Source organism: Pelecanus crispus, chromosome 1 (genome assembly GCF_030463565.1).
Source record: "Pelecanus crispus isolate bPelCri1 chromosome 1, bPelCri1.pri, whole genome shotgun sequence".
Classification (NCBI taxonomy): domain Eukaryota; kingdom Metazoa; phylum Chordata; class Aves; order Pelecaniformes; family Pelecanidae; genus Pelecanus; species Pelecanus crispus.
In genome coordinates this window covers 7,943,992-7,965,079 of record NC_134643.1, presented here as the reverse complement: position 1 = coordinate 7,965,079, position 21,088 = coordinate 7,943,992, and the positions used below count along the sequence as shown (strand labels likewise).

The 21,088-nt window shown below is 44.7% G+C and overlaps 1 protein-coding gene across 1 annotated transcript; it reads right to left on the bottom strand.

Moving 5' to 3' along the window:
• Positions 1–3,491: 3,491 nt before the first annotated feature.
• MCM10 (minichromosome maintenance 10 replication initiation factor) lies at positions 3,492–20,668 on the bottom strand. The gene is made up of 19 exons (XM_075722298.1): positions 20,641–20,668; positions 19,618–19,920; positions 18,717–18,821; positions 17,988–18,122; positions 17,292–17,466; positions 16,286–16,451; positions 15,330–15,497; positions 13,810–13,926; positions 12,168–12,367; positions 11,082–11,182; positions 9,964–10,065; positions 9,740–9,857; positions 8,616–8,844; positions 6,894–7,053; positions 6,108–6,226; positions 5,112–5,225; positions 4,203–4,348; positions 3,959–4,001; positions 3,492–3,575 (listed from the first exon to the last, which is right to left on the bottom strand). The coding sequence occupies exons 1-19, from the start codon at positions 20,645–20,647 to the stop codon at positions 3,492–3,494; spliced, it is 2,592 nt and encodes an 863-aa protein (XP_075578413.1). The 5' UTR covers positions 20,648–20,668.
• Positions 20,669–21,088: the final 420 nt, after the last annotated feature.

Here is a 21,088-nt window from a genome sequence, read left to right as displayed (position 1 = left end):
CAGGTAGGAAAGTCTGGAAGAAATCGAACAGCAAGGTGCAAACGTAACAGTGAAAATAATTGTCCTGGAGAAGCCAGGTCCCCAGAGACACTAGGGATTTCCCTTCCCTCTGCGTTTGCCTGTCATTCTAAAAGTCAGGTTTTGAGGTTTGGTCTAAGGGCCCACGGACAAAGGTTATTTTGTCATTTTTGAGTCACTGTTAGTCATGTAAATAGAAAAGAGCACTGATCGCTCAGGCTGGTTTTTCAGCCAGCAGTGGAGGACCCCAGTTGCACCCCGAGGCTCTCCCACGTGGGCATCACAGGGCTGTTTTCGGGGCAAAATGAAACAAGATCTGCAACACAGCTTTGCATGGGAAATGAGAACAAAAGGAGAAAAGGTTTGCTGTACTCTTGCCCCACGCATACTCAATTTTGGGAAGCAAAAGCCAGGCAGCAAGTGGGTTGGGAAAAACAAAACGATGTGAAATGGCTGGGTGAGCCCAGCTTGCCGGGGGAGCTGCACGTGATGCCCCAAGGGACCACTGCACTGGCTCTGCCATGAAAAACTGACGGCCAAAACAGAAGGTCCTTCAGCAGTGTATTTATTGTGAAAGGGGACTAAGTTTTCATTAAGCTGATTCTACTCAAGAGTTAGTAAGCCTAAACTGGTTCATGCAGAGGAAGAAAATGCTAAAGGTTTACTTTTTCTTCAAAGTGTTTGTAAAAATCCAAGGAAAGATAATTTGTGGCAGCAGGGTGAGGTGTTCTAAATTAGCATTTCAGCAGTAGCTGAGGGCTGAGGAGAGGCAAGATGCTTAACTTATCTAAAAACCTAGACTGATGTTGTAGGAGGTCATTACAAGAAAAGCTGGGTATCTTCTTGCCCATTTTCACATACCCACAGGGCATTTTGTAGCTGGAGAAACAACCTTGCAGACAGGTGAAAATTTGGCTGGGGAAAGGGCTGATTTATCAGCTTCCTACCCTGCAAATCTTAATAATGGCTCTGAGACTGCACGCTCAGCAATTGTATTTCCAGAGTGATTTTGCTTAACAATGTAGGGGACGGGGCAGCTTCAGCAACACCACTGTCCTGACTCACCAGCGATGCTAACAGCGGCGGTTTCCGTAACGCTAACCCAGTTTAACGCCTTATACCCACTGGTAGTGTTAGGGCACTCGCATCCCTCGACCTGCTGGCTGCTCTCTTGCTAACACAGCCTGGCACAGTCGGACTTCTTCACTGTGAGGTTGGAGGTCTCTGTATCATGTTCCCAAAACTGGGACAGCTTCGGTGACAGCGTGGATCCAGCTGGGCTTGTCAAGTCACACCTGAGCTGCCTCTCTTGGGCCTCTGCCTCTGCTCTTGCTCCCAGGTACTGGCAGAAACGTATCGGCTCGGTGCAGACCAGAGACCCCGCGGCTCCTCTGGCATGGTGCTGGGGCTGTGCGCCCACGTGGCAGCATGCTCCAGCGGGTAGCTCCCCTCCTGCCTACTTCTGCTGGGCTGGAGCCATGTCTGGCAGAAGAAAAGTATCTCCAAAAATAGACTGAGGCACATAAAATCCATTACATCGATCTCCCTCACTCCTCGTTTACTGCTGGGGTTGAAGCAAAGCAATGGGCCTTGGTTTCTTCATCCTATTTTTGCATACAAGGGTGAATTCAGAGTATTGCTTTCATCCCTTGTCTCCCAATGAGGAATGTAACTTTCCTACATATCACAGTCCTGTGGGCATTTATGAAGATAAAGCATTACTCCACCTTTGACGGTTTAATTTCTGCAATCTCCTTTTCATTGGCCAAAGAGACAGGAACTGGAAAAAGCCTGAAGCTTTCAACATGCCAGCTACAGGCTGATAGTGAATGTGGAATTTCATGCTGGTTTTGTGGACTCTGGGTGAGAAACTCCTGCTGGTCTGAATAATAAAACTGCATGGCAGACGGAGTTATGGACCACAAACCAATTCCTTTTGGTGATTCAGCACCAAGCTCTTGGGCTAATGAAGATGTCGAGCAAGCAACTTATCCTCTTCCTCAGAGAAATGATACCATACAGACCCAGGGAGCATTTTATTGTGCGCCTTATTTATTCACAATGAGGAATCAGCAGGAGACATTGCCAAGCAATGTCACAGTTACATATTTAGCCATGTACCAATGACACCCCACCCATCAAATGGTATCGACATGAGACTGAAATGAATGCAATATGCCCAGCAAAAGCACCTGTAGGAGATGAGGGCTGCAGAATTACATGGTAGATCTGCCCAGTTGCTTCATATGAAGTAACTTACTGCTCTCCCAGCCCCTGTGCAAGCAAACAAAAGAGGTATCGACAAGGCCACTGGACATGTGAGACTGTTGGTGGCAGTTTCACCAAATCACTGAGGTACTAGTGGTTTTAGGCACTGAAAAAATACCCTGTGGTCCTGCTGGGCATGACCTAGGGGCAGCAGAAGGATCAGGTCCAGGAAAAGCTGGCCAAATGCCCTAAGTATCCCTACAGAGATGTGCTTTCAGAAAAACACCTGTATGAAGACAGCCCTTCTCAGGAGCCACCCCTTGGAGACCTCATCCCGCTTGGTCCGAGACAGCTACTGTCACCATGTAGCTGTGCCAGCAGCCAAGGTTGACATGGTGATGACTGGGAAAGATTCCAGGAAAATTTAAAATGCCAGAAAAAGGGTAAAAGGTATTAAATGTATCGTTCAGCTCTTTAAAACCACTCACAAACCAGTCCCAGATTCATTAAAATCCTTTTCAAAGGGGGAGCTGGAGGTTTGTAGCCGTAAAGGTGGTGTAGTGTGGACGGTGCTGGGAACCCAGTATGGGCTGCGTGATAGGGAAAGAGCTTTCAAAAGAGCTCCCGACAGTCTGCAGTGTAAACACCGCTGTTTTTTTTAACACATAAGCCAAGGAGACAATGCAGGAACCATTTGACATCTGTTCTTAAAGGCTAAAAGTGAGCAATTTTGGAGCCAGTGAAGACTGCTCTGCGGCTACAACCCTCTCACACCCCTTTTTGGCCAACAGCTGAAAAACCTTGACAGGCTGGCATTTACACACCGCACTATTAACTTCACAAGTACTTATGGAGTATAGAGTCCACCCCAGTTCATGATGATTTGTCACTTAAAATTCTGGTGAGGTCACTCTACACCAGCCATTCAACATAAATTGTGGGATGCCCAGGGATTTCTTGGTACAAATTCTTCTCTAGCTGTCTCTTTTCTAGGTTAAATCTTGTTGTAAACAAGTTATTAGTAAAAAAAGAGCAGGCATGAATGTGTACTTCACATGCAGCCTTATTCAGTCAATTGTAAAAAGATCAAAACTGAATATCCATGCAGTGGCCTGGTGGAGACTTTGTGGGTGCCCTTCTCATCAGGAATTCACTCCCCTGCTCATTCATCCCTAAAAACCAGAATCCTCTCAGCATTCCAGTAAAGAAATGTGTGTTTTAGACACAGAAATCCATCCTTATGTTATGAAAAAATCAACTCCAGGTCACTTGAGACTACCGAGAAATTTTGGGTGTTCCTCCCCTCTTGGTAAAAGGGTTTCTCCACCAATCTCCGGACCTTTCTTCTCCTAGAAATATGAACCATGGAGAAAAGGAGTTAAACGTGTGGTAAGATGTGTCTCAAACATTTCTTTGACAGAAGTTATGATAGCGCTAAATTATCTGATTAAATATTGACAGACACTCTAGGAACCTTGACGCTCTGAATTCTTACAATTTTGGTCAAAAGCAAATTCCCCACGGTTAAATAAAATAACGCTTCAAGAACAGAAAGCAAGAGGAGAAAGTCCACTAAAACACAGCCTGCAGGTACCTGTGTGTACCTGACAAAATGGAGAGCTGCTTGGCTTTGTTGGCAGCTGTAAGGGCACTAAAGCAAAGTGTGGGATGGAAGTACCAAGAGAAGCAGGCAGAGTGCTGAGGCGCTCAGAAACTGCTGGCTCACACTTACCTTAAGCATCCCATCTCGCTCCCACTTGAAGAGGCCACATGTACTGAAAGATAAAGATGGCAGGTGAGGGCCACTGTGGCGCATGTTTGCTGCACAGTATGAGGGGGCCCAAAACCAGCCCCACACAGCTTAGCACAAGGGCTAATGTTCCCAGTTTAGCATGTGGTTATGTGACTCCCATCACATTATTGTGAATGGACAGTAGAAAAGCCCCATTCACTATTTCACGAGGCTCATTTCTTACCTGCAGGGCTTTTTTGGGAGCCTGTCAAGGGAAATAGCTCGGTTTCCACATGGACATTTGAAAAATCGTTTGATGGCATCATGCCAGTGGTAGTCGTGGTTATCCTGCACACACGTCTCCAGAGGCTTGAAATAGGTGTAATTACACTGTCAGGGAGGAGAGAGCGAGCTGTGAGTGCTTCGCCAGCGTGCGAGACTGGTGACAGCTGAACATCTGCAGGAAAGCACCTCTGTCTTCTCCCACCAGTCTGAGATCAGCGCCCCAGGCTTTGTCACTGCTCCTTCTAATGCCATCCTCCCCTCTTTGCCACCACCTTGTGCTGGGTGCTCCCAGCACCTCATGGGGCACACTGCGGCCCTCTGTGCAGCCCCAAAACAGACAGGAAAGGCAGCAAGGGGGACAGTCCAGCAGGGGCTGAAACTCTGGGAATGGGAGATAACTGCTCCCTTCCTCTCAGCACATTTAGCATAGTAACAAAGCTCCACCCCTCTTCCTGACGGCAAAGTCCCTGGAAATGCAGATAGAGGAATCCCACCCAGTGTTACGTTTTCAAGGCACTTCGCTTATTTTGTCATCTAATATAGGGAACTGAGGGTCCTGGTACAAAGCACTTCAGGGAAGAAACTGATAAATATTTTCAGGACACCAACACCCAAGAAGCACACTGGCATAATCATCAAGTTGAGATGTTCAGCACAGCACTAAAGCCTGCCTTGCCAGTGTCTTCATGTCACTCAGTGCACAGGCTGCTCTCAGCAAGTTATAAGGAATGAAACCATCTCCATTTCATCCCTGCGCTGGGTTATGGCCAAGAGAGTGACTAATGGGGAGTCCACAGGATGGTCCAGCATTATTTTGTACAGTCCATGTCCCACTCCCCTGCTGTCACCCAAGCTCCCCTTCACTCACCGTTTTACACGTCACAACTCTACATTTCACTTCTTTAATGCTCCTCATCTTCTCTTCCATCTCTTCCTTTTTTACCAGCGGCTGAAAGTATTGCTCCTGCAGTTCAGCCTCAGCCTGCAGGGGCACACAAAAAGGGTTGTGAGGAGACAAAGATGGGAGAAACCACTCCATAAATGGCCTTAGGGCAAATTACTACCGGGCCTACTTGAAGTAGACTGCAGCCTGGGAGCGAGAGAAACACCGAATATCTCTTGCTTCAAAAAATCCATACAGTGCACATGTTGTGCTTCACCAACACCGAAATGAGCCACCTCCGAGATGTATCAGTGGGAGGGTTTAACAACAGCATGTACTACTGAAATAAGCATATACCTACGAGGACAGTGCAGGGAGAGGTCATGTAGGTAGATGTAATGAATGGAATAGGTTCTTAGCCAAAATATTACTCTTCAGAAGACCCTGAAACTACCAGGACTTCATACCAATACAACATGTCCAAGACGAGAGCCCTGTGCCACTGGAGATGCTGTATCCCTGGGAACAGGCTAAGCAAAGACCTGGACGGGAGAAACCCAACCTCTTAGCTCTTCAGGGCAACTGCTAGCATTTCACAGGCTCTGCAACTCACGTGAGTCCCAGATGAAGGTGGCAGCTGTCTCTATGTGGCAAAGATGTCAAGAAATGAGGGACAAAATAGGCACGTGGCTAATTTGGTTTTAAGGTAGAAGGATTTCTTTGATCATCCACTAACCAGGAAACTTCACCGATTCTTGCAAACACAGCAAAATAAAGACGATGGCAACTTGACCTTACTATGGTTATGGCAATAATGCTGACCTGCAGGCATTGTGCCCTGTGTGCTCAGAGACCCTATTCATCAGGATGATTCAGTGCCTATGACATGTTTGGGTGCCTGCTTCTTGCCAAAATCATTATGAGGAGTCCAGACAGCTTCCTAGTTCTGAGCCCTCAGTCATGGCTGGATTGAGGCCATACCTCTTTCAGGACATCTGTGTGCTTGGACTTGGCATTCAGGATTTTCTGGAATTCTTCTGACTCCAGATAGGCCAGCTGCTCACGCTGTTTCTTTTGGGCAGGCTCCAGTTCATCCATATCTAGGGAGACAAAAGGGTTCAAGTCCTACAGAAGCCAAGTTTAAAACAAGATTGTGATCTCTAAGCATGACCACTGTAGGAGATTTTGGAAGTCTCAGGTCTCTCAGGCAGATGTTCAGGTCAAACAGCAGCCTGTTCAGGAGAACATCAAGCCAAGTTCAAATATAGCTTCAGAAAAAATAAAAGTGTTTTTTAAAATAACATTGCATCTTCTCTAAGTACTGTACTATGAATTTTCACATCACTCCCAGGGGAGAGCAGTGTTGCCTTCCTGACTGATGGAGAAGCTTTGAAGGGAATTAAGCAATTCATCCAAGACCACACAGTAAATCACCAGCAGGCAAACTCAAGTTCCCACAGAAAATTCAGACACCGTCACAGGTGGGACTATTTCTTGGTTTCCCTTGGTTAAGTCAGCTGTGCATTGCAGATGCTCAAGTGCTGGAGGAAAGGGAACAAATATGAGGACAGGGAGCTATCAGATTACATCTCACTCTCTCCACAGGGTTAGAGATTGTTTAGCCTTTGCAACAAACCCTTTAAGTTCTAAACAGACCTAACTTGGCCTCTGTTTGGTGCAGTAATTAAGTCCTTAACCCAACAACTAGTGCTCCATTCAGCAGGACATAATTATATTTTTGCCACACTAGAAGCTAACATTACATACCATTCTCTGCTTCTGTACCTTGTGGCTGAGCAACATTTTTCTCAACTCTTTCAACAATTTCTAGGACATCATCAACATCAGCTCGTTTCCTCTTGACACTGTTAGGGTCAGTTTTAGCAAGGATCTGGCCTTTTGCTCGTAGTCGGCGTATCGCAGCCAGCTAGAAAACAGGAAAGAGCAGTGAATATGTTGGTGATCACTCTAGCTCCCACGTTCCTACTTCCAGAAATAGCAGAGGGAGTCTGTCAAATGGAGGAGACAAGATCCACTGGCCTGAGCACAGAGCTGGCCGAAGAGAGGCCCAATAAAATTCCCAGCTCTGCTGTGCAACTAATTCATCACATCACCCAACATCTCTTGACTTCCCAAACCACAAAATCACTCCTCCAAGGGTGTTACCAGGCTTGATATCTCTGCAGCTGTGCTTTAATTGCTTCACAAATCAGTACATTTTCCAGAAGAATCAAATCACTTGAGATTTCAACATAAATTAGTAATAATTGGGAACTAATAGAAAATTGCATACAACTATTCCCTTCCATACTCCCAAAATGTTAAGACTCCTTCCTTGCCGGAAGAGAAGGGTTTCTTTGACAAACATGTGAACAGATTTGTGCCAAGGAAAGACACAGTCTCTTCTGGCTAGAGGCCAAACTTGTCCAAACTCGTGGCATAATATAGCTAAACCAGTTTAGTTCCCTGTTGCTTACCTGGCAGACAGAAAACACCCACAATACACAGCACTAGCAATGCCAAAGAACAAATATGCAGTTTAGCACTTCAGGGATTTTCAGCACAAATCCCCTGCTCCTTCCTAGCACTTAAGTGTTTTCATGCTTGTAAAACAATCAATAGTGACAGGCCTTGCTCTCCTTTCTTCTGTAAAAAATCACTTCAGCACCTCCCATCCTGGTCCAGGACCTATCCAGAACCTGATGCTTTAAGGTGTCCCAAAGCCCCAAAACACAAGAGCAAAAGAGCAGCCACTGGTGGACAGAGAAGCTCTGTCCTGTCTGCATGAACAGAGTGCAAGCAGAGCAACACAGCTACTCCAAACTGCTCTCCAATGGTAATGTCCCCAAGAGGTGACAGACTATGTCAGGTCATGAAGAACAGTCACTTCTACTCACAGAAGCTGCTAGCTTGTATAAAGAGGTGTTTCTTCAGCAGAAAGCTTAGCATCAGGCTCATGACTTAAATGAGATGCCTTATCTCCCCTTCTCTTTTTCCCCAGTCCCATCCCAAGAGGCTCCTCTGTCCCCTGTCCACGCCCAACTGGCATTTGCGAAATTGCCATTGTATCAGTAGCTTCAGTGATGCTTGTCTTTGGAGAAGATCAAGAGCAAGCTCATGAGCATCACACACGAGACAGATCGTAACAACCTGCTGCTGACTAATTCAGGTGAATTTTGAATCAGCAAGAGACACCAGACCCTGTGGCCAAACACAACAGATGCAGCCCCCTCTTTAGCAGCAGTTCCACTGCTCTGGAGGTTGACCTCAGGCAAGATGGTAGTATGAACCTTGGTACTAACAGCTGTCAGGAACCGCAGAGTTTCTTGTGTACTGTAATACAGACCAGTCTGATCCCACAAACCAGGAACTTCACCAGTATCAGCACTGAGCTGTCCTGTATCTGATCAAAGATTCCTCTACTACCACAAACCAAACTTCCCTTAACCTCCCCTTCTTAATACTCAAAAGATTCAAAAGAGATGTTACCTTTTTGGCTTCTGCCAAGCTGTCTAGCTTTGGTGTTGGAGGTGGAGACCTGTCAAAGAAGAGGATATCTTCTCCTTCTGAGAAGCCTGTGCCCAGTCTGGGCCTTTGAGGAGTTGACATTTTTGCGGCTTTGGGAAACTCTGCCCCAGGTATTGTGGAATGGAGCGAGGACTGTCTGGAGGAGGATGGCAAAGCAGGGCTGCCAGCTTTACTTGTGTTCTGGAGAAACCTTGTAAGACAAGAATAATCCATTGAAATAGGGACACAAGTCAAAGACACACATGTTTAAGAAACAGATAGGAGTGGAAGGGATGCAGACCAATTTTTCACTAATTGTCCCTTTTATTGCTGGAAAATCATGCAGCAATTCAGGTATTCAGGAGAGGAAAACAAGACTGGTAAGGAACTCACTGGGTCGCTGAAATCAAGAGTGACTTGAAGTCACAACAAGGAGTGAATGACTAATTGCTTTCGAAAACTAAAACCAGAGAGAAGCATCAAATGAAGCTGGGAGGTAGGAGCTGAAAGCACAAAAATGGGCTTCTTTGCAGAACAGGAAGTTATGCAGTGGGACTCCTTGTCACAGGAGTCACAAAAAAGCTTAGATTTACATAGGTCATGGTGAGAGGTTGGACAGGTTCATGTGAAAAAAAAAAAAACCAAAACCTTCAGAGATATTGTGACAGACACCACCTCTAGCTTGGAAAATCCCTGAAATACATAGTGTTGTAGGCTGGGAGAGTATTTTGGGGAAATATCATCATGATTGTGCCTACTCTTATTTTTCTCCTTAGGCTCCTTACTATTCTCAAAAGGCTCCTGTTAAGCCTTTTGTAGCCAAGTAGCCTCATCAACCTCAGTCTCACCTCAACCTCAGCATGGCTCTTCGGAGGTGGTTCTTAGGTTTGTTAACAAGATACACACAAAACATTTGGCAAATCTTAAGGTTCAGAAGACCTTTACAAGCCAGCAATGAACAGAACCAGGACTCCTGACCCGAGTTTCCTACTCTAATCAGCCTCTTCCCACCATGCCTTCCAGTTGCTAGGCACTGTAACACCTCCCACAGTTATACTTAGGGTCACAATAACAGAACCCTTCCTGTTAAAGTCAGTATGTATTACCGCCTCTGAATCTCTTCAGATCGCTTTTTTCTGGCCTCCAGCAATTTCTGTTTCTGTTGCTTGAGCAGTGCTGAAGCAGAGATAGAATGGAAATTGGTCCCTTGCTTCTTTTCAGCATCTGGGGAAAAAAACCCAAACCAAACCAAGAAAAGCCAGTAATGTTTTCTCAGAAGGAGGTTAAGTGATTTCAGGAGTGGGTTTTCCTTCAGGCAAAAGGACAATACCTGCTTTGGTCCAGTGTTTGCAGAGGTTTCGTGCTCCAAAAGTTGGCTGTGCCAGCAGTTCCTTGAACTCCTCAGAACACTGCATGGGTCTCTTTGCTGCACCTGGAGTGGAAGAGGCAGAAATACAACAGAGTTGGAAGGGAAGCAGGCTTGGCTTCAGAGATGTAGAGTAGGCTAGGTTGGAAGAAACCCCTGTGGGTCACCTGAGTGAGCACCCCACCAAAGCAAGGCCAACTTCTATGTTATATTTGATTGACCAAGGCCTTGTCCTCACAGAATGCATCATGAAGATGTTTCTACCTGTTCAGCAATTTCATCAGTCAGTCTTGGTTGTGCTCCCACCGTTCCCATTTTAGAACGCTTGAAAGCCCTGAAGCCACCACATCTTATCTGTGGAGAATTAAGAGCAGCTAAAAGCTAGAGACAGGACACACACTATGTTGTCTGAAATGGAGGCAACTGAGGGAACGGAAAGATGTGAAGAAGACATCTAAGTAGCATCTAGAGCACATAGTTTGAATAACCTGACATCTGCCCTCCACTGAGCATGAAGACGTGTAATATTAAAAGCCTTACAGAAACGAAATGGAGGCAGAGAAGATCGGTGATATCCCAAAGGCTATGGAAGGAACATACTTTGAAGATCGCAAAAGAAAAGCACAGGGAACAGGCTGGGTACTCAGGAGGTCCCCTGCATTGCAGACCTGACTCTGATTTATACTTAGTATTCCTTGGAAGCTTTCAAGACTGACAGAAGTCATTTATTTTAATCAAATAAAATAAATTATCTGGTCCAAAGTGCTTAAAACTTCCAATTCCCATTAATCTGGCAAAGATCTTCTGTCACTGTCCAAAGACAGAACAGGAGACTTAATTCAGGGGCACTGATGAAAAAAAGATGCATGGAGCTACACAGTTGCTTAGTTACATTTGCCTTGCAGCTGCGATCTCAGAGGGAAGAGGAGCTTTGATCAATTGAGAAAGCAGCCTGCAAACGGCTATCTCTGTAGCAAACCAATTGCCAGATTCATTCAGTGAGTATCAGGGTCCTGGGACACAGCTACACATCAAGCTGGCAGTATCTGGAGGGTGAGGAGACTACATGGGTAGTTAGGTACCAATTTTCTGCCTGGTTTCCTGGACAATTGCATCAACTCCTCTCACGACAAGATTGGATAGAGTGGTTTGAATCTTCCTTCTCGGTACTGCAGCTGCTGCACTAGAAAGAGGAAACAAAATCAGAACATCAGAGTTTTCCCATGCTTAGAGCAAGGACAGGACCTCGAACACTAGTCCAGTGCTTCAACAAAACTCCAGCCACCCTAAAGGGTGCCTCTCTACTGTCAATCTGTCTGTCTTTGGGAAGGATGTGGATCTAAATCCGAATTCTAGCACAATGTTTAGGATCTTGCATTTCTCCCTGGGTAGAGATATGTACTTCCTATGCACTGAGAGAAAACTAAACATAGGTAATGGCTATGCTTTGCTCACAGTTAGTTCCAGGGATGGAGAGGAGGCTGGAATTGCTTCATTACTGTGGAGTCACACCAGTTATCAGAGGGCAGTGGTAAGCCATGTGCAAACACAGGGCTTGATCCAGCTGTGACTCATCTTTCCACAGCTGTCTTCAGGGGGATTTGGATGAAGGACCTGGTGCCACCATGCTAGTTGTGAGATGCATGCTGATCTACTGATCCTGGTCACTTAAGACGCAGAGTGTACTACTGTCTCTTCATTAACACATAGCGATACTGTGTTATTTAAGTCAAGGAGGACAGGAGGAGGAAATACAGAATACACTGAGTCTGGGATTAAATGCAATGCTCTGTAACAAAACATGGCAAGGGAACGGACCAGAAAAATACTCAGAGACTTGAATGCTTGGGATCTCATGACAAAGTTAATTTCATCTACTGAAACACAATGTCATCTGGCTTTACAACACAGCATTAATTTAGAGGTAAAAACACCCCTTACCACATCTTAGCGCCGACTGTTAAAATTTTCCTACCAAATAGCAGCTCTGTTACCCATGGGGTCAGGAGGATTACACCAAACGTGGGGCGTTTATTCCTATTTGGTGAATGTAGTTAAGTCAAAAGGATCTCTAACTAAATAGACCCCCTTAGAGATAGCTTCAGGCTCACTTGAATGTGGGAGGGAAATTCTGCTCAAAAGCAAGGGAAAAAAGTGGTTTATCTTACACTGAGGCTGCATATGCTGCTGAAGAGACACCTCCATAGTAAAACCCATCCTGACACAGCCTCTCCTTCAAACTGGGATTTTTCCGACCAACTTTTTTGGGAATGCGGCCACCAGAGAAGGTGGACTGCAGATCTGCTCGCTTCGAGCTGAGCTTCTTGTACTGGGATTGTATGTGATACTGACAATATTCACAGTCGTTCTGAAAAGAAATGGGAGAAGCCTGTTGCAGAACACTAGCAATTACTTCATTCCTCTCACCCACATGCATCCTTCTACGGCTACACTGAAGTAACATCTCTATTGCAGTATTCCAGCATTTGACCAACTCAGCAAACATATGCCCACACTCCAGCAATGAAAAACAAAACTAAAATTGCCCATACTAATCACTGGAAAAAAACCTGTGTGTCAAGGAATTTTAAGGCTATTCCTTGGCTCAAGTCAACTGATGTCCCAGGTCCTCTTGCCCAGATTCTGTACTCTTGACTCTGAACTGTATGCAGTTTTCTTACTGGTATGAACGCAAAGGAAAGCTAACACTGGAGCAAGATATTTCATGCACTCATTTCAAATTAATTCATCAGTTTTCAGCGTCAATCTGAGGGAGTTTAGAACGGAAGATAGTGAGCCTGCCAGTCAAATACAGCAGTGCCATAAGCACACTCACTCAGGGTGTTCTTTAACTCTTTACCAAACACCCCTCCATTCTCATTGATATTCATCTGCCCCAGATTTGTATAACTACAATTACCCCACAATCAAAGGTTTTTTTGTCACTAATTAAACAGACAGACAATTCCTTCATGAGGTTTTTCTGTCAGACAGCCTTCATCTATGGTTTGCTCCAGGTGGCGCTGGAACGTCTCACTGCCGTTGACAGCCCTGTGCGCAGCCACCTCCTGGAGTGAGTCTGCAATCACAGCCTTGTTTTGCTACAAGTACCTTCTGTATTTGTCTTCCTCTCACTCCACACACTTTGAGTTCCTCCCCAGTTCTTCATTCCTTCATTTTCTCTCCTCCTTCTAGGTGCTACCCTACTAACTATAACCCTTCTGACTCAGACAGGGTTCCTTTTGGGTATCCTAACATCACCATAGCCATGAAGTGACATAGTCCACAAGTCCTTTAAACTAGCACAAGTCAGCATTGTCCCTAAAAGAAGAATCCCAGCACCTTTTTCCTCTCATCTCCAGTGCCCCACATTCAGGTATAAATATTCTGGCAGCTTGCAGGCACACTGGACCAGGGAACTCATTGGGTTAAAAACATCTCTGGAAAACACAACCATTCCCAAGAAAAACCTCTTATTGTTTTACCTTGGATGAGTTCTCTAGTGCAGTGCATGGAAGCTTGCACCAGCGCAAAGGACAGTGAAAGGGTGTGGAGGCGGTGGCAGTCATGGGTCAAGACCATCCCTTTTCACTGCAGCACCAGCTCTGCATTTAGGGAACTACCGTGCTGCTGCTACAGTGCCATCACAGAGGCAGCTCCTCTGGGTTTCATTACTCAGTTTCTCCACCCACTTCAGTTAGTTACAATTCAAGATCCAGAAACAAGTCAAAGAGTCAGAGCATCTGTACAAAATCAGCAGCCAGATTTTTACCAACAGCTTAAGGATGTCCTAACTACTGGGATACAGACCAGGTTCACAATCTGTGCACAAGGATCACCATTCTTCTTCCTGGCTTTGCAGGTGCCCATGTCCAGAGCTTCACCCATGAGGAGGATCTTCTGGGGATGGTCTACAGACAAACACACCTAGAAAGAAATCAGAACACGCCTTGAGGAGGACTGGATGGGCTTCTCTCTAGATGTCATTGATTTCACTCTGGTCCAGTTTCGTACCTCTGGTATTAACAGTGCAGTTTTAAAAGGCAGGCCTAGTTTAAGCAAGCCACATGTCCTGTTCAGATTGAGAAAAGGCTCAGTTAAAAAGAAAAGAAGTTAATTTCTTTCTCACAAAGAGATGAAAGACGTTGGATTTCTATGCTCAGAGCCTCAGGAAACCAAGAACCAGCAAAGGCAGATCTAGCTGTGCTGTAAATGATGGTCCTTCACAACCGCTTGGCTCTGACGCCATCACAGCAACCACATTTGGCAGTGGATGGGAAGAGGAGAGGTACTAGAGGTCTCTGTCCCTCTCCATGTGTCTAGGCCCAATCAAAACTGACTCCTGTGCAAGAAGAGTGTCTACTTCACACAACCAAAGATACTAGGGATTGTGTCTGTAGGTAAGAAACACTTTGAGAAGTCAGTTTTAATGTAGTTCTAAATGTGTACATTTTAGCTAAGAGCCATTCTTAACAGTTAAATACAACCCTTACATTACATCTGGTATGCCTTTCTACTCACCAACAGGACCTTCTACTGCTTATTCATGTTAATTCAAGCAATTATATAGCTTAATAGACAATTAATGAGATTCTTAATTTTTCCATTTGAAGAATTTAAAATGCAAAGCACTACATCACCAGCTACTAGATTGAAATTCCCCTTGACAGAAGTCAGTAAAAACGGTTTCCATTCCAGTGCAATTAGAAAGATATTAAAAAAATTAATTTATTAGCAAAATGAAGCCACCTAAAATGTTTTGACACATACAGAAAAGTAATTCATCATGTTCTGCATTTGTAAGTAATTGATTAAACAAGCAAACTACTATATATCAACTTACTATACATAATACATCATTTGTTTAATAAATCAAATATTGCTTCTTCTCAGTCATGATTTTGGAACCAGGAAACATTTTGCAATCACATCTCATGCTTAAATTAGAAGAGAGAAATGAGCTTCCCCACCTTTTTCAGCTTTGAGAGACCTCTAAGCTGAACAGGCATTGCACTGAAGTAGCTGAAAAAACCGAAATGAAAATACATTCCCTACACCTGTGGAAGAGCCAGCTGCTACCAAGAGCAGATTAAACACTTGAATAAACTCTGGTTTTAGATGCTTAATAGGACTTCTTGAAGTTCAGTCTTCCAGAAGGCCAGGAGCAAATACACACCACGCAAATATCTGAATGCAATTCAAAATGTTTAGGCAGACTGCTGTAATTTCAGCCTTAACATGTGTTATAAAGCTAAATCTCAAGCAGATATGAAAAAGTTCAGCTACGGGTTTTTATCAACAGCTGATGGGCCAGTGAAAAACCCTCTCACCTCATCTGAGCCTTCTTTAGGTTTCATAGGATTAGCATTGAGCAGCCCGATGACTGTGCCTTGGTCCGTCTTCCAGTGCTCTTTGTGGACATCACCGAACAAGAAGAGTGAGACACACTGATTGAGATCCCGCAGGTCATTCAGCCGCCAGATACTGAAGGTTCTGCCCTGGAACAGACATTCGCTTTCCTTTCAGTTCTCAGTACCGGGACACTGACTGCATCCCCTCTTGCTGTTGCTTTTAAAGTTATTCTGATTTCCGCCCCCGCCCCCAGCCTTTTCCTGATTTAGGAAAGCACAATTTGTAACCTCAGTAGAAGTTAGATACAATATTTCCAGCCATGCCACACAGCCAGTTCTGGGATTCTTAAAGGCCAAAATGGCACGATAATAGTGCTACCACCAATCTTCCAAACTGATCTGTCAATCTTTCATTACACCTATGTAGACAGCACTCTTGCTTGCTGAATAAAGAGGTTTTTACCCCACTGAACAAAAAAACCAAGGCATATCCAGATCTCTGTTTCATCAATGACTTTCTATAGGACACGTACACAATCTAGGACAGTATGGCCTCTAGGGAAACTATGGAAGCAGAATGCATTGGCACATTTAAAACAAGAGGGCTGTCTAGAAAGACTGAGAGTTATAGTCCTTTATTTCGCACTCGCATTTAACATATAACAGTGGATGAACAGATTTAAGACATATTTATGCCATGGTTACGTTAGCCAATGCTACTGTCTGGGACAGTTGCACCAGATAATCTAGGGACTTACCCTGAGGACTAAAACCAGCATTACTGCATGAAACCAGATGAGCCAAGATCTTTAATACAGAAGCTTCTCATTAACTACATGGAATTAGCTGATTAAGTTGAAGACCTAATTAATTTATCAGGAAAGACGACCAGCATTTCACTTGAACTGAGCAGGGGATAAACCAAAGTTACTTACATTATTTGCGCTCTGAGGAGTGAGCTTCTTCACTATGACTCCAAACGTTACCCAGTCTATTTCCTCCAGATTTTCTGCAGCAAGTTTGCTCTTCAGCTGGGACAGTCGGATGAGCTTCCGGTTAGCCATTTTCCTGTCCATTTCAGCTGATGAAACCCGGGGTTTTCTAGATCAAGCGAGAACATGTGAAGAGAACACATCCATTGGCATAAATGGACAGAGACGATCAAAACCATCCAGCATTCTCCTGGGGAGACTATGTCTTGCTGCAAAATGCCTCTGTGCCTTACTTCACCCTGAATTCGCCTCTGTGCCTTATTTCACCCTGAGTTCACTTGAAACAAAACCCCTCAGTTCAGGACACTGTACAAATATCAGAAAGCTACTGATCATGCTGGGTTTTGTCCAAAAAGCTGCACTGCAACTTAGCCCCAAGCCTGCGTTAACTCTGCTCATTTCAGGAAGGAGTGAGTATCATGACTGTCTGAGCAAGGTTTGGAAATCCAGCATGGCTTCTGGTGAGGAAAGACACCGTGAGTATTCAGAGACCTCTTGTGGCCACACCAAGTACAGGGATCATGAGTGGCTCCTGAGGCTTCTCAGCGCGGTGCAAAATCTGCTGAACTGGAGCAGAGTTGGGCTTTGCACATGCCCACTGCTTCCCTCCTCCACCACTGAGGACATCCCAGGGAAGGCAGCGCTAATGAAATGATAGCTTTTTTCGTTAGAAAAGAGCAAACGTGAAAACAGAAATATGGTAAGAAGCCAAAAGTCAATGTTACTTATTTACTGACCAACCAGACAATGCTGTGGCTTTGTGTTACATCCCCTAATGACAACTGACTAATCTGACATGGTTAAACAATGTCTATACAGCAAATAAGAAATCCAGTCCTCTGCACGCCGCCTGTGTGACTAGCATCACAGGACATTGGACTGATGGCATTTTCTCTCCCATTATGGGAGCGTGATGTCCCCAGACAGAGCTCAGTGCTGGGCTGCTGACCTTAATCTCAGCCCCGAGAAGGTTTCCACAGACACTGGCTGAGTTGTTGCACTGGAGCATGTAGGCATGTGAGAAGTCTTCTCTCTGGTCACCTTACTGGGTGTGTTCCCTGTGGCAGACTTGAGAGGCTGGAACGCCAGACTGACGACTTGCCGTGGAGGAGGAGTCTTGTTCTCTTTAGCAGGAAAAAAAGCAAGAAAAAAAAATCTTGATAATGAAAGAAAACTTCTAAAATAACGTTAACTTACACCTGAACAGAGACAGGAGTCTAATATAACACACTTAAGAAAAAGGTGTAAAACTGTCTTATTTGAACCAAACTGGTCTCCCAGTCAGCTGGGAACTAACAGACAGCTCCAGATCAGTCATGTGTAACTCAAGCAATGAGTTCTGCCTGGTGAGGAACTTCCCAGAGCAGCTCTCATTTTCCAGGCAAGCTAAACTGTAGGACACACAGATGCAAGCTAGACTGCTGTCAGTGTCCAGGTTAACCGTAGCAGTACAGAGAATAGCACCCACTGCAAAAAACACAACAATTAACTCCGTAGTGAGCTCTGTTCCACTGTGATCAGACTGCTACTGGTGTGCTGACTAGTGTAAAACTACCCTGGATGTGTCTACACCACTGCTGTGAACTAGACAGGCTTTCAACAAAAGTCCAGCGTGTTTCAGTGAAAGGCAGACTGAGAATGGTACCTGCTGAGAATGCTTTTGATTTCTGGATTCCTCGCTTGGCTGGCAGTAAAGGACTGCCCAACTGGGCTGAGAAACATGGCGACTCTTGCAGCTTCTGAACTTTCCTTTCCTTTAAAGGTTGACAGGGAGACTTACCTGGCCAAGGAAACAAAAAAATATTTATGAGATCTCAGGATCTGGACTCAAACACTAAGAACTGCTCCAAATTAAGTAATTCTCTGAATAACAAGTCCACATAGAAGCCCTTCAGCTAAGTTGCCAGCATCTGAAATGCAACAGCTGGAAAAGCCCCAATGCCTCTTCCTCATGAGGACCTGAAATTCTGGATGTCACTGAAACCACAAATCTGTGGAAAGTAGGAACATCCCCTTGCTTTCCAATTTGCCCATGTAGTTTCATTACTACACCCAATGTGCTACAACAACAAACATAGTTGTGTTTTCTGGGCGTACCAATGTCTGCCAGTAAGAAGGGACACTTCCAGCAGAAGACCCTAGAGCACTTCAGTCATGAAAGCTGTCCCATGTAGAATCAACCCATGATGCAACACCAAAACTGCAGCTCATTAATTTAGTCTGTAGCTGCAGGAAACAACCTGTGTGGGAATACACCAGACCATCATTCCTCCTTGCTATTCAGTGACCACTGCAGGATTATCTGGAGTCTTGCCTATAAATTGCGTGTTGGTAGGCCAACGATTTCATAAACCCATTTAATCAGTCTCATTACCAAGGGTTTTCTTCGCAGGGCCTGAACTGGATTGCTGCCCAATAGCAGTCTTTTGCAACTGCTCCTGTAACATCTTCATCTGTTCTTGCAATTTTCTCAGCTCAGCTAGGAAAGAGAGAAGAAAAAGGATAATAATGAAAACAGCAGGAAGCCATTGCAAACAGGGATTTATGAAATCCCTGGAAGTCTGGCAGTTTTACTACATCATAGGAACATAGAAAACAAAGACTCCAGTCACAATACAGATTTACTTGAGTCTGCATATCTCACAGTGAAGGGACACTTTTCCATACATCCTGGAATTGACTTCTCTTATATAAATATTTTACCAGACCGTGGTATGTTCCTTGCCATGTTGCATATATCTTTCCTACTGAACATAAGACAATTTAAATGGCTGATGATTGCACTCCTTAATATAAAGAAATGATTCCAATATAATCAAATATATGTCCTGGACAGAGGAAGGCTCAGTGGCCAGCTCTGCTTCCACACTGACTGGTACAGCAGAACCTCCTGCTGACAGATCCTGAGGGGGAAGGGATTGCTGTGCTGGTGAAGGATGCCAGGATGACAGCCCTGAAGACTGTCATCTTCTGAATGAAGACAGCTCTTCATCAGACAAGGCACGGGTACACAGGCAACCTTCCCTGTCCTGCTCATCACAGCTAGTTCAGTCTACCTGGCTTACTTCAGTCTTCTGTCTTTCTTTCCGAAAAACAGGTTCGGTGAGTTTGGCCACTGAGCACTGAAAACTGGACTTAGAAACTTTCACAAGGACTTTCTGTATGCCCCCTCTGGGCACCATCCTAAAGTGAGAAGCAGCAGGCCCTGCCTTCTGCCCATTAGCTCTCTAGAGACAAGATATCACAAATCAGATAAAAGATGCTGTTACAGAAACCTTGCAGTTCTTGGTTGGTTTTCTCTTTTGCCTGACTGGGAGCTGAAGCAGGGACAGTTTCTTCTGCTGCCTCCTCTTCCAGCAGGTCATCTACATCTCCAAACAACGTAGCCAGGTTCTCCTTCTGCTCATCAATCACGCTGTCCTCAGCATCAACCTCCTCAGTGTAGGACGCATCATCTTCTGCATCAAAGAGCTCATCGTATTCATCTGGTTTTCCGCCCTCATCCTCTGGGGCATCTTCCTCCTCAGTTGCCTCGCCTTCTTCCAGGAGGGAGGCCAAGAGATCCAAGTCATCATCAGCTAAGGCAAAAATTAAACTCGGTGTTATTTCCATCCAGTTAGAGGAAGGCTGCCACAGAATAAAAACATCCACAATGCTCTAATCACAGGCTAATGACAACTGAAACTAAATCAGAGCAGCAAGTGGCATTCTTAAAAAAACTACTTTGCCTAAAGGAAGGTAAAGCAGCTTCCTGCTGTCTGGCTGGATGGAAATGTGCTTGCAGACACTCTCAGCTTGCGATCTGGGCTGGCTGGCAGGCAGAAAACTTGCAGGGAATTTAGTGCTGACTTTTCCTCCTATGTAGCTGCTTGTACAATAGCTGCTGTTACAAAGAAAAGCCTTGAGACCTGTAAAGGTGTAGCCAGGAGCTCTACAGAGACATCCACATAGGTTCTCCCAACAGAAGCTGAAGAGGAAGATACAAGGCAGGCAAGAAAGCATATTCTCACATATGCTTTGCTCAAGGAAGAGAATAGAGCAAAGAAACATGGATCAAAGGTATAAATAATGGAAAAAAGAAAAATCAAGTACAGAGAGAGGAATGGGACAGACAGAGCAAAGGTGACAACAATGAAGGTGAGGGGCAACCTCAAACACCTCCTCAAGTGAAGTCAGTACAACATTATTTCCCTTGCTAAAATGTTTACCAAGCTTTCTGAACACTTGCACTTATTAACTAACGTATTGGTCAGAAGACAACTTTCTTACTGAAAGTCAAAGAGTACTCTCCCCCTTACCGTCCATGATTTCACCAGGATTTCTTCAAGAGCCCCTCGAGGAAAAATATTCTCTGTTACAGGGAGAACAACATTGGTACTGTTAAAATGGATATAGCTCAACTAGAAATACACGTTGTGTTCAGGCTCCTTATTCGATAATTTGCAAACCACCAGCTTGTTTTTTATTTACAGCTGCAGACGAGGGCTCCACTAAATTTAAAATATCTCTTGTACATTTTCTACATCTAAAGTCTGACCTCTGCTGAACTCACTGTAGCGCAAGGGCATTACTTTGAGAAAAAAGCCCATAACAGACACAGATTCTAAGAAATGCATACCGTGTTCTCCTAGTAATAACCATTTCCACCTCATCAGTCCTGTGTTATAATCAAAATTAGCATTTAACTAGGGCACATTTTCCGAAACGGATTCAGTCTTCATTTGAAAATGGAAGAAGGCAGCAGGG